At 39.5% G+C, this 16084-nt stretch overlaps 1 protein-coding gene and 1 pseudogene across 1 annotated transcript; both read right to left on the reverse strand.

The window, feature by feature from the left end:
- Nucleotides 1-2232: 2232 nt before the first annotated feature.
- On the reverse strand, nt 2233-7284 carry LOC142554649 (uncharacterized; annotated as a pseudogene).
- A 4927-nt stretch (nt 7285-12211) lies between these two features.
- Nucleotides 12212-12808, reverse strand: LOC142554650 (putative mitochondrial protein AtMg01110). The gene is made up of 2 exons (XM_075665316.1): nt 12499-12808; nt 12212-12267 (listed from the first exon to the last, which is right to left on the reverse strand). Exons 1-2 carry the CDS (start codon nt 12806-12808, stop codon nt 12212-12214), a joined length of 366 nt encoding a protein of 121 aa, XP_075521431.1.
- Nucleotides 12809-16084: the final 3276 nt, after the last annotated feature.

Consider the following 16084-nt stretch of genomic DNA (forward strand, 5'->3'; position numbering starts at 1 on the left):
CCTTCGATTTCTTCGCAGGTATCTCTCTTGTGCATGCCAAGGTCTCTAGAGTCTGAACTAGAGATATTCGATCCCGAGATTGAAAGAACCTTACGCAGGAGACGACAACAGTAGAGGCTTAATGACATAATGAACAGGAACGAGCATGAGGAGGAGCATCATGAAGATCTAAGGGTCGAAGAGCCAAGGCGCATACCCATGCTTGAGTATGCGCAACCGTCACTTGATGGAGCACGTCCAAGCATAGTGCGACCAACTGTCAGGGCAAATCAGTTTGAGGTCAAGCCAGCCATAATTCAAATGATCCAAAACACTGTCCAATTCGGGGGGAATGCGCTGGATGATCCGAACACTCACATTGCCGACTTCTTAGAAATTTGCGATACTTTTAAATTTAATGGAGTTTCGGATGATGCTGTTAGACTACGTTTATTTCCATTCTCTTTGCGTGATAAAGATAAATCTTGGTTGAATTGTTTGCCTGTAGGGTCAATTACAACTTGGGAAGACATGGCTAAGGCATTCCTCTTGAAATATTTTCCTCCATCGAAAATCATGAAGCTGCGAGCGGACATAACCACCTTCTCTCAGTTTGAGCAGGAGTCACTCTACGAGGCTTGGGAGCGCTACAAAGACTTATTGCGAAGATGCCCACATCATGAGTTGCCTCTTGGGTTAGTTGTCCAAACTTTTTACTATGGTTTAATTTCATCTAACCGAACCATGATAAATGCTGCGGCCTGTGGAAATCTGTTGAGAAAAACGGCTGAGGAAGGATATGAGTTACTGGAGGAGATGGCTGCTAGCAGCTATCATCCTCAATCTGAAAGGAACAACCAGCGAAGAAGTGCAGGAGTTCACCAGGTAACTGACCTTTCTGCTATTACTGCACAACTTGATGTCTTGAATAGGAAACTGGACGGGTTGAATATGGGTGGCACGGTTATGCGTCTTCAAGAGATATTCTGTGAAAAATGCGGAGGAGAACATTATGTTAAGGACTGTCAAGATGGAAATCCCTTTTATGTGCCAGAAGAGGCACCTGTGAATCAAGTGGGAGTCCAAAACCGTCGAAGGAATGATCCATATTCGAACACATATAACCCTGGATGGAGACAACATCCCAACTTCTCATGGGGTGGTCAAGGCAGTCAGACTCGACCACAAGGAGGACAGCAGTATAGTAAGCAACCGATGTATCGACATGAGCTTCGAGATGAGAAATCTAGTTTGGAGCAAATGATGTCTAAGTTCATGTCAGCCACCGAGACTAGACTGCAAAACCAGGATGCATCAATAAAAGGCCTGGAGAATCAAATAGGTAAGTTGGCTAAAATGATCACGAGCAGAGAACCAGGAACCTTGCCAAGCAAAACGAAAACTAACCCAAAAAAGCAAGTGAAAGCCATAGCGTTGAGGAGCGGAAAAGTGCTTGAACAAGAAGAGAGAGAAAAAGAAGATCAACGAGAGGGAGCTGTTGACACATCTACAGGTAAATCTTCTAAATCTACACCCGCACCCACTGCACAATCTACAATTGCAATTCCCCCACCTTTCCCTGCAGCATTAAAAAAGGCGAAATTGGATGCGCAATTCGGTAAGTTTTTAGAGATATTCAAAAAATTGCACATTAATATTCCTTTTGTTGATGCTCTGATGCAAATGCCGAGTTATGCTAAATTTCTGAAATGCATCTTAGCTAATAAGAGGAAGTTGGAGGATCACAGGACGGTAAAATTGACTGAGAATTTCTCTGCATTGGTACAAAACCAGATCCCACCAAAGCTAAAGGATCTAGGGAGTTTTTCTATCCCTTGCATGATTGGTGATGTTGTTTTTCCTAAAGCTTTATGTGATCTTGGTGCGAGCATTAATCTTATGCCTTTATCTGTATTCAGGAAACTTGGATTGGGCGAACCTAAACCGACACAGATGTCCTTGCAACTAGCTGATGGATCCGTCAAACATCCACGAGGAGTCAAAGAAGATGTGTTAGTAAAAGTGGGAAAGTTTACATTTTCTACAGATTTTGTGGTGCTTGACATGGAAGAGGATAGGGAGATGCCTTTGATTTTAGGGAGACCGTTCCTTGCAACTGGCAAGGCCGTGATTGAAGTGCAAGAAGGAAAGTTGAGATTGAGAGTGGGAAAGGAAGAAATCACTTTTAATGTTTTTAACGCTCTTAAGCACAAACTGCACACTAATGATTGTTTTATAGTTGATTCATCGGATTCACTTGTATGTCAATTTGTGCAGGATGCTATGAAGGACCCAATGGAAGCCACGCACGCTCACCACTGAATTGAAGGAGGATGAACTTGATGAAGAAAAATCTGCAAGAGTGGCGTACTGTAATGCCAACCATCAATGGAAGAAGCCAGAAAGGATGAAATTGGAGGACACGGGGTGATACGAATCCTCGTACGAATGAAAAGCAAGCACGAATATCGAAATCGCAGCCTCAATTCAATAACAAACAAGGATCGATTATGTTGTCCCGATCTTTTGAAACAAGTAACGATTTTGTGATATTCACCTCTAAGCGATTATAACATAGCAACAAATATCAACGATAAAACAATTGAATTTCAAACGAACCTTCAAAGAACTTGTTTTGACAATCCGTGCGAAGAACAATCGACAAACGCCACAAAGATGAAAATCTTTGATAAGTTTGATTTGGTTTTCTTCTTGTGAAGAACAAACCTAAAAGCTTTGAAAATTGAGAGAACCTCAAATTTTTCTTATATCAATCAATTATTTCGTTCATCCCCCTTACAATACATTATATAAACAATAAAAATAAGAAAAGTTGTGTGAAAAGGCTTAAATAAGATAACTAGCAACTTTGACACGGAAGTGCGCCAAAAGACCGCGGGTGCAGTGCTTGTTTGACCGCGGGTGCGGTGTAGCTTCGGCAACAGACCGCAGGTGCGCTAATGATTTGACCGCGGATGCGGTGCAGCTTCGGGAAATTTTCTTAAATTTGATTATCATGGACCGCGGGTGCGGTCCCTGCTTTAGCGCGGGTGCGCTGGACCTTCGGCAATTGCACTTGAATAACATTCCAATGACCTCCAATATTATTCCCATGATTCCCAACCTCTTCTAATTTAGTCATCCAATTTGTAGATCCTCCTTGGTAGTTCATCATGAGTTCTTGAAGTGCTTCTTTAAACTTCTTGCTACGTCCCTCGTTATAGGTCCTTCCGGCAATACCATCGAATCCCATGTTTTCTTTGGTGCTTGATCAACCACGTTTGCATCATTCTCCCCTTCTTGAAAAGGATTTGTCCTCAAATCTTGATCATCTCCTACATAACACAACGAAAGATCACTAACATTAAAAGTAGAACTGACATTGTACTCACCTGGTAGGTCTAATTTGTAGTCATTGTCGTTAATCTTTTCAAGCACTTGAAATGGTCCATCACCCCTAGGTAAGAGCTTCAAACGTCGTTTTTCTGGAAATCTTTCCTTTCTTAAGTGCAACCATACCCAATCTCCCTTTTCAAAAACCATCTTTTTCCTCCCCTTGTTGGCTTGCTTCGTATATTGTAAATTCTTCTTCTCGATGTTATTCTTGACCTTCTCATGCAAACTTCTAACGAATTCAGCTTTCTTCTTGCCATCCATGTTCAATCTTTCACTCACAGGCAAAGACATCAAATCCAAAGGAGTTAAAGGATTAAAACCATAAACAATTTCAAATGGTGAATAATTCGTAGTAGAATGCACGCTACGGTTATAAGCAAACTCAACAAATGACAAACATTCTTCCCAATTTTTCAAGTTATTTTTGAGTATACCACGCAAAAGTGTTCCTAGAGTTCTATTAACAACTTCAGTTTGTCCATCCGTTTGAGGATGACATGTAGTAGAAAACAACAGTTTAGTGCCAAGCTTAGCCCACAAAGTTTTCCAAAAGTAACTCAAAAATTTAACATCACGGTCAGATACAATAGTCCTAGGCATACCATGCAACCTAACGACTTCCTTAAAGAACAAATATGCAATGTTGGATGCATCATCGGTTTTATGACAAGCAATAAAATGTGCCATTTTAGAGAATCTATCAAAAAAAAACAAATATTGAATCCCTCCCCTTCTTAGTCCTTGGCAAACCTAAAACAAAATCCATAGAAATATCAATCCAAGGTTCACTAGGAACAGAAAGTGGTGTACACAATCCATGTGGTTGTGTTATAGACTTAGCTTGTCTACAAGTAATGCACTTTTCACAAACACGCTCAACATCACATTTCATATGTGGCCAATAAAAATGCTCATGCAAACAACTCAAAGTTTTAGCCACACCAAAGTGCCCCATCAAACCACCACCATGTGCCTCTCTCACAAGTAACTCACGAATTGATGACTTAGGAATGCACAATCTATCTTCTCTAAATAAATACCCATTATGCAAATAAAATTTGTCATGTGGACCATGCATACATGTTTCAAATATCTCCTTAAAATCCTCATCCAACAAATACAACTCTTTCATATGTTCAAATCCCAAGATTTTCGATTCCAAGATAGAGATTAATACGTACCTCCGTGATAGTGCGTCAGCCACTACATTATCCTTACCTTGTTTGTATTTGATTATGTAGGGAAATGTACCTATGAATGCCACCCACTTAGCATGCCGCTTGTTCAGTTTCTGTTGTCCCTTAAGGTAATTTAGAGACTCATGATCGGTATGGATTACAAACTCCTTAGGCCTCAAGTAGTGTTGCCACATCTCCAAGGTCCTCACAAGCGCGTACAACTCCTTGTCATACGTTGGATAGTTTAGTGCTGCTCCATTGAGTTTCTCACTAAAGTATGCCACTGGTCGTCCTCCTTGCATCAAAACCCCACCAATACCTACACCTGAAGCATCACATTCAATTTCAAAAGTATTAGAAAAATCAGGCAAAACAAGTAAAGGCGCATTAATTAATTTTTGTTTAATAATATGAAAAGACTTCTCTTGCTCCTCGCCCCAGTGGAATGGAACGTTCTTCTTAATCACTGCCGTCATCGGTGCTGCCAGTGTGCTAAAATCTTTTACAAAGCTCCTATATAAGCTTGCAAGACCATGAAAGCTTCGAACTTGACTAACATTAGCAGGCGTTGGCCAATCTCGAATAGCACTTACCTTGTCCTCATCCACTTGTATCCCCTGTGAACTTACCACAAAACCAAGAAAAACAAGTTTGCTTGTACAAAAATCACATTTCTTAAGAATAGCATATAAATGTTCAGCCCTAAGTGTTGTCAGTACAAGTCTCAAATGCTCAACATGTTCTTCTAAATCTTTACTATACACAAGAATATCATCAAAATAAACCACAACGAAATTTCCCTATGTAAGCACGCAAGACATGATTCATCAACCTCATAAAGGTACTAGGAGCATTTGTTAAACCAAAAGGCATTACCATCCACTCATATAACCCATATTTGGTTTTAAATGCTGTTTTCCACTCATCACCTTCCTTCATCCTAATCTGATGATAACCACTCTTCAAGTCAATTTTACTAAAAATACATGCACCATGCAACTCATCTAACATATCATCTAATCTAGGTATGGGATGCCTATACTTGATGGTTATGTTATTAATTGCCCTACAATCCACACACATACGCCATGAGCCATCTTTCTTAGGAACTAGTAAAACAGGTACAACACAAGGGGACATGGACTCACGCACAAAACTCCTACCTAACAACTCACTTACCTGTAGTTGTAGCTCCTTAGTCTCCTCCGGATTGCTTCTGTAAGCTGGACGATTTGGCAATACACTTCCGGGTACCAAATCAATTTGGTGCTCAATCCCCCTCAATGGTGGTAATCCTTGAGGTAGCTCCTCCGGAAATACATCTTCAAATTCTTGCAAAAGTGAAACAACAATGCTCGGAAGGGATCCGGCTATATCACTTGTGTTAAAGAGAATCTCTTTGTAAAAAATCAACATAAGTGGATCATGTGTGTGCAACAATTGTTTCAACTCACTCTTTTGGGCCATATATGTTTTCTTTTTGACCTCTTTCCTCTCATTTTCTTTTCCCTCATTTTTCGTTTGTATGGCTATCTCACTTTTTCTTTTAGCCATGTCATTTTTGTTTTCAAATGTCATCTCACTTTTTAATTCACTCTTTTTTTCGGCCTCATCTCTCTTTTTTTTTCAATTGGTCCTCCAACACTTGCTTTGGGGACAAAGGAAGTAAAACAATGGGTTCTTTCTTGAGTACAAAAGAATATTTATTTCTAAACCCATCATGTGTCACTTGCCTATCATATTGCCATGGTCTTCCTAACAAAATATGACAAGCATGCATTGGCACCACATCACACAATACCTCATCAATATACTTCCCACTCGAAAACGCAACCAAAACTTGTTTGTTCACCTTCACTTCGGCACAATCATTCAACCACTGTAGCCTATATGGTTGAGGATGTTTCAAAGTAGGCAAGCTCAATTTTTCCACCATCTCAAGACTAGCAACATTGGTACAACTCCCTCCATCTATAATAATGTTGCAAACTTTGCCACTGGCAAAACATCTAGTATGGAACAAGTTTTCCCGCTGATTCGTCTCCTCTTCTTTGACTTGGGCACTCATGATACGCCTAGTCACTAATGCCTCACCCACAACTGCTTCATATCCCTCATCAAGATCCTCTAATGCAGGCATCTCATCTTCATCCTCTCCATCATCTCCCTCACTATGAGATTCATACTCCCCATAATTATTCAACATCATCACCCTTTTATTGGGACATTGGCTAGCAATATGTCCAACTCCTTGACACCTAAAACATTTAATATCTCTAGAACGATTAATAGGAGTTTCAGGTTTACCTTGCACTCCCTGCTTAGGCGCCTCCTGTTTAATGTCAACTTTGGGCTTGACCACTACCTTGCTTTCTTCACGTTTAACAACGTTGGAACGCCAAGATGTTGATGTATTACCAGATTGTGTGGTACGACCAAATCCTCTCCTCTTCAGTTGTTGCTCCACTTTTATCGCCATCTGCACCATTTCATCTAGATCCAAGTAATGTCTAAGTTCCACTTGGTCTTGAATTTCCCTGTTCAAACCACACAGAAAACGAGCCATAGTAGCCTCACTATCCTAATCTATGTTTGCTCTAATCATGACTACTTCCAATTCTTTATAGTAGTCCTCAACACTCTTCACACCCTGTCTCAAAGTTTGTAACTTCTTAAACATTTCTCTATAGTAGTGATTTGGTACAAACCTCTTTCTCATTACGCTTTTCATCTCAGCCCAAGTTTCTATAGGCCTCTCATTGCATCTTCTCTTAGTGTTCACTAATTGATCCCACCAAATAAGTGCATAATCAACAAATTCAACCACGGCCAACCTAACCTTCTTTTGTTCGGAATAATGGTCACAATCAAACACGAATTCAACTCGCTTTTCCAATTCTAAATAAGCCTCTGGATCCGACTTACCATGGAACGACATAATTTTCATCTTAATGCTACCTATGTTATTATCTTCCTTATTCCCATCATCGTACCTACCACGTAAGGCTTCTCTTCTTCCCTTACCAAATCCTCTACCTCTTCTGCTCCTACCCCAGTTCTCGTTTTGACTCTCCTCTTCTACTCCAATTCATAATCATCCTTTTCTTCTTCGACTGTACCCAAACCTTTAGGCTTAGATTTATTTTCACTAGTGCTAACTTCAAGCCTATCCAACCTCTCATATAAAGGATCCAACTCGGCCCTCATCATTCTACTAAAATGCCCAAATAACGCATCCATTTGAACCTTAGACAACCCTTGATTCGAACTCTCTCCTACTTCCCTCTCCATTTTAATTTCAGATTTTGTACCTGCAATAAAATGTTAGTAGAAATAAAAGATTTTCCTCACCCAAATTCTCACGATCACTCCAAAGAAATAACACTCGCACTCAAATGTTTTTCACTCGAATTTGATAGTTCTCTCAAAGGTGTGCTCAATCTTTATATTTTCTTTTTATCAAACTAACAAAATTCAACTTGTAACACTTGCAACTGTCTCACTTGGATTGCACAAATCCAAGAACACTAGAATAACACAGATTTGAAAACAGAACAAAGGATTACATAGATCTAAAACAGAACGAATTTTTTTGTTTTTGTTTTTGATAGATATGACAATAGAAACAAAAGTATAATACAGATCTGACGAATTTTTAAACAGATCTGAAAATGATAACTTACTTGAATCAAACAGAACCAGAAGCTCTGATACCAAATGATACGAATCCTCGTACGAATGAAAAGCAAGCACGAATATCGAACTCGCACCCTCAGTTCAATAACAAACAAGGATCGATTATGTTGTCCCGATCTTTTGAAACAAGTAACGATTTTGTGATATTCACCTCTAAGCGATTATAACTTAGCAACAAATATCAACGATAAAACAATTGAATTTCAAACGAACCTTCAAAGAACTTGTTTTGACAATCCGTGCGAAGAACAATCGACAAACGCCACAAAGATGAAAATCTTTGATAAGTTTGATTTGGTTTTCTTCTTGTGAAGAACAAAGCTAAAAGCTTTGAAAATTGAGAGAACCTCAAATTTTTCTTATATCAATAAATTATTTCGTTCATCCCCCTTACAATACATTATATAAAAAATAAAAATAAGAAAAGTTGTGTGAAAAGGCTTAAATAAGATAACTAGCAACTTTGACACGGAAGTGCGCCAACAGACCGCGGGTGCGGTGCAGCTTCGGCAACAGACCGCGGGTCCGTTAATGATTTGACCGCGGGTGCGGTGCAGCTTCGGGAAATTTTCTTAAATTTGATTATCGCGGGTGCGCTGGACCTTCGGCAATTGCACTTGAATAACATTCCAAAGGCCTCCAATATTATTCCCATGATTCCCAACCTCTTCTAATTTAGTCATCCAATTTGTAGATCCTCCTTGGTAGTTCATCATGAGTCCTTGAAGTGCTTCTTTAAACTTCTTGCTACGTTCCCTCGTTATAGGTCCTTCGGGCAATACCAACGAATCCCATGTTTTCTTTGGTGCTTGATCAACCACGTTTGCATCAAGTCAAGGTGGACGGGGCCTTACATGATCACCAAGGTGTTCCCCTCGGGAGACATAACTGTGAGAGATGGAAAAAATGAGCCATTCACAGTCAATGCTCAACGACTGAAGAAATATTTAGGTGGCACAGTGGAACGACAAATTGGAGTCACTCTATTCCAAAACAATCAGAACTGAGGGGAACCTGCAGTCTAGTTCTCGACTATAAATTGAGAACTAATTTCTTTCCCTCCCTACTCGTTTTAATTTTCTTTCTTGTACTTTTGTTGAGTTTTACAATTTCAGTTTGACTATCTTCAGCAGGGGGATGCAGTCGGAGTGCCACCACCAGAGCACGACAAAGAAGAACCTTGATCAGGGGAGTTCACTGTTTCTCCTTCTTTGCATTTCCATTTTCTACTGCTTTATGTTTTATTTCTAATTGTTGTTTCATTTGGGCATTTATTTTGCATTTGTTTCTGTGTCTGCATTAATGTGTGCATTTATGTGTTTGCGTCTTTGGTGCAATGGGGACATTGCACACATTTAGTATGAGGGGGTCGGTTAGTATGTGTCTCGCATGTGAGTCAGTTGATGGTGAAACAAGTAAATTGGTAGCCAATGATGATTTTGGGCTAAATGAACTGCATGTTGCTTAGTCTTATCACTCGTTATGAATCCCTCGGTGAATTGAAATTTTTTATATATATGCACATATAGTGGATTTTGATAGTGGTGTCAATGACAGTTAAATTCAAAATAATCTATGAGAGGAACTGGAGAAACATAAGATGCGAGTAGAACTTGAATGATTACATGTTGAAATGAATGACTAACCAGTAGCATGAAATCAAGTAGAAAATCAAAAATATCCCTCAAACATCCTTCATCCCAATCGTGCATAAGACCTAAAAATTCATCACTATGCTAGATAAATAAACATACCCTATATCCAAAGTCTAGGGAGTACGCATGAGAAAACTATGCGCAAAAAAAAAAATGGAATAAAAAAAAGGGGATGTAAGGTGAGAGGGAGCCAAAATGGGATGAAATCCTATCCCAAGGCAAAAAAGATGGAGATGTAAGGCATTGAGGAATGTCAGAGAAAATTTCTGACAAGTGCATAGTGAAAATGATCTACGTACTCCCCATCTTTCTAAACCACTTGAGCACGTTGGCTATTGACTCCCTACATTTTGTTGTTCAACTATGAAACTCTACCACTGTATGTGTTTACTGGTTGGTCCCAAACAGAAACAAGACTCAGAAAAGAGAAACTTGCGTTGACTGGTTGATTCGGCAACCCGCATGATTTGCGAATAAAACAGTCTGAAACACAAACTAGAAAGATCCACAGCACACACGACCACACCTTTTGGAAAAATACAATTGTGTTGCGATGTACTGAAAAGGGGTAGTAATGTATGTTGTGATTTGACTAAGTGGATGTGGTTCACAAACCCGCTGAGGCAGGAGATGCCAGTTTGCTATTTCACCATCAGTTTAGTTACTTTAATACTCTCCCTTTTGTGTTTGTTTCATGTTTTAATTGTAGTCTGTAACCTATTTTGCCTGAGGGCAAGCAAAAGGTTAGTATGAGGGGGTTGATAGGTGTGGTTTTTACGTGTTTTATTGCATTAGTTTGTGTGTGTTTGCATTGTGCATGCGTACATTTCGTTCACATTTTGTTCGTTTTAGAGTAAGCATATGCATTTGATCATTTCTCACTTGTGCGTGACGAATTTGCAGGAAAAATGGCCGGAAAACTAAAATCGGAGCCAAGTGCCAAGCTAAGAAGGTAATGTGCAGAAGAGGCGGCGCTTGGGCGGTGAAATTGTACCGCCCGGGCGCGAGAGAAATCACGCAAAGAGCTGAAGTCCAGAGAGGTCGGCGCTCGAGCGGTAGTTTTCTACCGCTCGGGCGCGAGAAGGGATCCAAGAAGAGAAAATTTACAGAAGATGTGGCGCTCAAGCGGTAATTCTCTACCGCCCGAGCGCGAGAAGCCGCATTCCCCAAGTGGCTTTACAGAGAGTGTGGCGCTCGAGCGGTAATATTCCACCGCCCGAGCGCCACTTATTTTTAGGAAGATTTCTTGTCCGATTCCCTACCTTATTTTGGAGGAGAGGATGATATGGAAAGAGGGGGAGGACGTTTTTGAGGAGACTGAGACATAATTTCAGAGCCGCAAAAAAAAGCTTTGGAGATTTTTCGCGCCAGACGTTGAAGATTTGAAGATTTTCGAGCGTCGTCTTTGCGATTTTCGTCACGCCTAGTATTTCTTATCTAGTTTCTCTTCTTTAAACTTTTTTTGTTTAGTTTTACCATGAATTCTAGTAGCTAATTTTATTATTTGTTGGGATTTAAGGGGATCCTACCCCAAAAATTTGATATAATTAATTTACACCTCGATTTCTGATTTATTCTTGATTATACTATTGTGTTTATCGTGTTGTTAGAGCGTAGCTAACTTTAACAACATCTTTATATTGCGAGTGAGTTCGAGAGAATAACTTGTGATAGGAACGGGTAGTATAATCCGTGGATCTACAATTTGCATAGATATATGAAATTGGATACGCACCGATAGTCATAGTCCTGAGGGTCGAAAACTAGGGGATTTCATAAATCGACATGCAATTCACTCTTGATAAATAATTAAAGACATTTAATTACTTCATTGAGTAGAATTAGTTTGGCATAGCTCGAGAGAGTGTGTTCAATTGAATAGGAAATCCTGTCGGAAGCACAAAATCAATATCGAACGAATTAATTTATTAACGAAGGGTAGGTGAACCGAAATTCCCAACAAATTCATTTCTTATTGAATTTTAATCAACTATTTTAGATATTATATTTCATTATCTAATTTTTGACTCATTTTATTTGCATGTTTAATTAAGTATAGTAGTAATAATCAACCAATCAACTTTCATTGCTAAAGATTTAATAACTGAAAATAATAATTTTTAAATACAGTCTCCAGTGGAACGATACTCGTACTTACGTACATTATACTATTACTTGACATCGTGCACTTGCGATTAATTTTTGAGCATAAAAAACCATATTGTATTAAGGATTCCACAGTGCAAGTTTTGCTCGATCAGTAACTGATACCGGGGGCTTCGTAGCGGCAATCCATAATCTCTCCCATCACGGAGAACGACGAGGAGAGTATAGACGATATCTCAATCGGTAACCTGCACCAGCTAACCAAAATAAGACATTCAGATTATATATCTTATATAGATCCCTTAGCTGCGTGAGGCCAAGTGTCGATCTAACTGTGAGTAGATCCCGTATTGATATCGAGGAGTGATCCTTTTGGATTCCTCTCACCCCATACTTCTTAGCGAACTCTAAGGGTCCGTTAGGGGAAATTAATGATTTTCCCACTGAAATAGAAACTCTTTATCATCCCAACATTTCCTTATACTTACCTGCCACCTTCGGGTGGACAATGACTATGTCATCACCGAGCATCGCATAACGGGTGAAAGGCCGGTTCTGAGGAAGAGTTAACTCCATCGCCAACCACAATAAATAGTGGTGTGACAGTGAGAAAAGAGCCCGAAAGCCGTAATAACCCAAAGGTTGACCAGCCACAAAACTCACAAGGGAAGGTCTCCTAACTATAGCCCAAAATGAGTTGAGGCCCAAGGTCCCATTAACAATAGGCGAAGTAATGTAAATGATCACCAAAGGCCACCGATCCGTCGCTGACTTAAGGTCCAAGGAATAAATATCCATTGGCCTATAAACAGAGACGGATAATGGGAGCTTGTTGGTTAAATATGTCGTCTTGTGATATGCGGTGTAATACATCCATACCCGAATCATGTATTGGGCTGAGGAGTCTTAAGGTAATTACCAATGGCAAAGATCCTCCCTCTTACCCGCTCCTTCAACAACTGACACCAACCTACCAGACGAGAGATAGGCATACGTCCTAGCCACGCTCGAGAAACCGAGTCCGAGGCATCTCTCGTAAGTGTCTATGTCTTCATTAGAAGCTTGTGTGGTATACCAGGTTATCAAGAGGATATAAAGTAATCTTGACAAACTGTAACCCTGGAGAGAATGAATAAAATTGACATTCTCAGTGAAGGAAGACCCTTTCTGTTTCAGAATCGGATTATACTGTTAAACCGTCCACATTGATGATCAACCTTCTTTCCTAGAATCGAATGTTCTTCTTGTTGTGTTGGGCCGATTGGTATCACGTCACGGGAGACCAAAACATAACTAGAGAGTAGCTGTTGGACCTGGTCTTCGGTACTCTGGCTTGCGCGTTTGTATATGAAGATCATAACCTTTGCGGCTATACTAAAACCTTTGACAAAGTAGAAGCCAGTATGTACTCAAGTGATAACTGAGCGCCATTCCTCGCTGGGAAATAAAGAATCATTGGTGAATCTCTGTTCCAATTAGATTTTCAAAATGTCATTTCTGCTCGGGCTCTTGCTTAGGAGAGCTCCGTCACTTCTTAACATAACAGGAAGGGAGGGTTAAAATACTAACTAATGCTAAAGAAAGAGCTTGCAAACAACAACTTCTCTTCCTATTCTATGTCTATGGATGTAACTATTGATTCAATTGCACATTGTCTTCTTCATTCTAAACTAAAGTGCTGACTTGATCATGGCCAAGTGTGGCATATACCTAGGCAAGCTCGAAAAGAGCCTCAGTCAGCTTAAATAAATGCTTTTCTTACATAGGACGAAGATGAAAAGGAAAACAGAAAATAAGCGAGGCTAGCTGACTGGGGAGTAGCTTAAAGAGACCTAGCTGATAAGGTTTTTTTCCCTTTCGGTTGAGCTCTTGAAGCACCTAAAGGCTTACTCGATAGAGTAAGAAGTTGTTTAATTCAAATCACACCTATACGAGTATCAAAGGACATATCAGAGAGTCTATCAATAGTGAGATAGCGATTGATTCATTGTCCAGCTATAGGGATCATGCCATGTGAAAAAGCCATTTCGAGAGTCGTCAAGTGATAAACCTCATTGCCTATTTATATACGGACCTCTCTGTACGAACTTCAACTCTTTCAGACCTTTGTTCGCTTGTTAGCTCGTCTACCTTCGTATATAAAAAGAAAAGTGGGAAAGAATGAATAGGTATTTCGTATGGTTAAGCCACCTCAACTGTTCCCCTCACTCTATACTGGTCCTTACCTCCGTCCCATAGTTTCAACTCAACAAATTTCCGTCCCTTCTATACGAAACTCACCTTTGGTCAGTAGATGAAAGAATGTATGGAATAGGAGTAGCAAGCCAAATTCACTTCCGTCTCTTTCTCTTAAAGCCTTTAATCAAGCCTAGCAGCTAGACATCTCTCGTACTCCCGAAACTGGCAGGCATACGAGGCGGACTCGAAATAGAAACCTCCAAAAGAATACTATCTTGGAACATGCAATCAGCACAAGAAAAGACAAAGGAATGAGAAGAAAGTGAAATCACTTTCACAAAATGAAGGGAAATTGCTTACAACTCAAAAGGAGAGGATTGATCTTAAGGCACCTCTCATCACAGCACGTCGAAAGCATGCCATACAATTCATATTGAAAGCCTTAGAACAGTAGCACGCACATGGATAATCTTCCTTATGATCCCAAGGAATGCACGTCTTGTGGTCTCGTGGTCATATAGTTGAGAATTCTTGCTTTTAGGAGTGAGATTTTCCTCTAACTAAAAAGAAATATCTTAAGGGAAGAAGAAAACGCTTCTGGTTTACTATCTTTGTTCGTCAGATAGTTGATTGATAAAAGGTCCCCTACCATTATTTCCCATGCTTTCTGTTGGTCAACAACCAACCAAACCTTTAGTTTTTCACTATACTCGTACAAGAAGCACTCTCTTTCTGTCTGGAGGGAATCATCGGTTCTCAATCAAAAATGCCTCAACTAGATAAATTCATCTATTTATCACAATTCTTATTGTCATGCCATTTTTGGAGGGAATCATCGTTTCTCATCAGTCTTAATTTGTTTGAAATATGTTTTTTAGGCGCTGGTATGGTGTAATTTAGTAGTGGTTAAAAATTGAGAAAGTTTGGTTAAGTTTTGGTTTATTCAGGTTGAAACCGGGACCCAGTCCAAGTTTTAAAACGAATCGTGTAAGTTACAGGACGAGCTCAAGTTTACGTCTAGGAAATGATTATAATATGTTTTGAGGCGTTTAAGAAGTTTGGTTGGCTTCGGGTCGAAATTTTGAGGTCCAGGGGTAAAATGGTCAATTAGGATTTCAAGGGGCAAAATGGTCATTTGCACCCGGGTCGAGTTAGCAGTCCTGGCAGCGCCCTGATCACCAATTGACATTTTTTAAATGTATATGTTATCATGAACATGATGTTTTATGAAAATATGAAAAATACGTTGCATGCTTGATTTTAAGAAAAATTTACGTTTGGCATTATTTTTATAAGTGATGAATATGATGCTATGTTTTGAAGAATGAGAATTGGTTGTGACTAATACAAACACGAACATGAACATGAAATGCCAAGGCTCAGTGGATGGATAAAACTATCGCTGATGTCCCCGTCGCAGGGTATTATGGTTAATATGTAGATAGATCCATTGACTAGAGCTAATACGAAAGTCACAACTAATGATCTGAATTCAAATAAAGAAAATGAACACGTATATGTTGATATGATGAGACATGTTTTTGACATTTTATGCTTTGACACGATATGTTTTAGTTCATGTTTTTAAGATCATGAAATATATGTTAATTACAATACTTTTCACTGTTGCATGTTATGTATATGTACTTGTTAGAACGATTCAGGTGTCTTGAGTCTTTAGACTAACTAGATATGAATGATGGAGGTGAGCATATTGACGAGAAAACTGGAGGTGTCGAATACTGAGTAGGCGGAGCTGGATGTGCGCACGATAACCCGAGGACCATACTTTTTTCCGCACATTATGTTTATGAGTTAGGAAGGAGCATGAATATTCTTTTCACTCTTCATTTTTATATGTTGATGGTTTGACAGGATTTTTGCATGTTTATTATT

Source organism: Primulina tabacum, chromosome 8 (genome assembly GCF_025594145.1).
Source record: "Primulina tabacum isolate GXHZ01 chromosome 8, ASM2559414v2, whole genome shotgun sequence".
Classification (NCBI taxonomy): domain Eukaryota; kingdom Viridiplantae; phylum Streptophyta; class Magnoliopsida; order Lamiales; family Gesneriaceae; genus Primulina; species Primulina tabacum.

Excerpts from the sequence above, each read along its gene's own strand:
- LOC142554650 (XM_075665316.1), bottom strand. The coding sequence starts at position 12,808 with ATGGATATTTATTCCTTGGACCTTAAGTCAGCGACGGATCGGTGGCCT. Across the intron at positions 12,268-12,498 it reads TGTCCACCCGAAGGTGGCAG|CTGGTGCAGGTTACCGATTG; the intron begins GTAAGTATAAGG and ends TATTTTGGTTAG.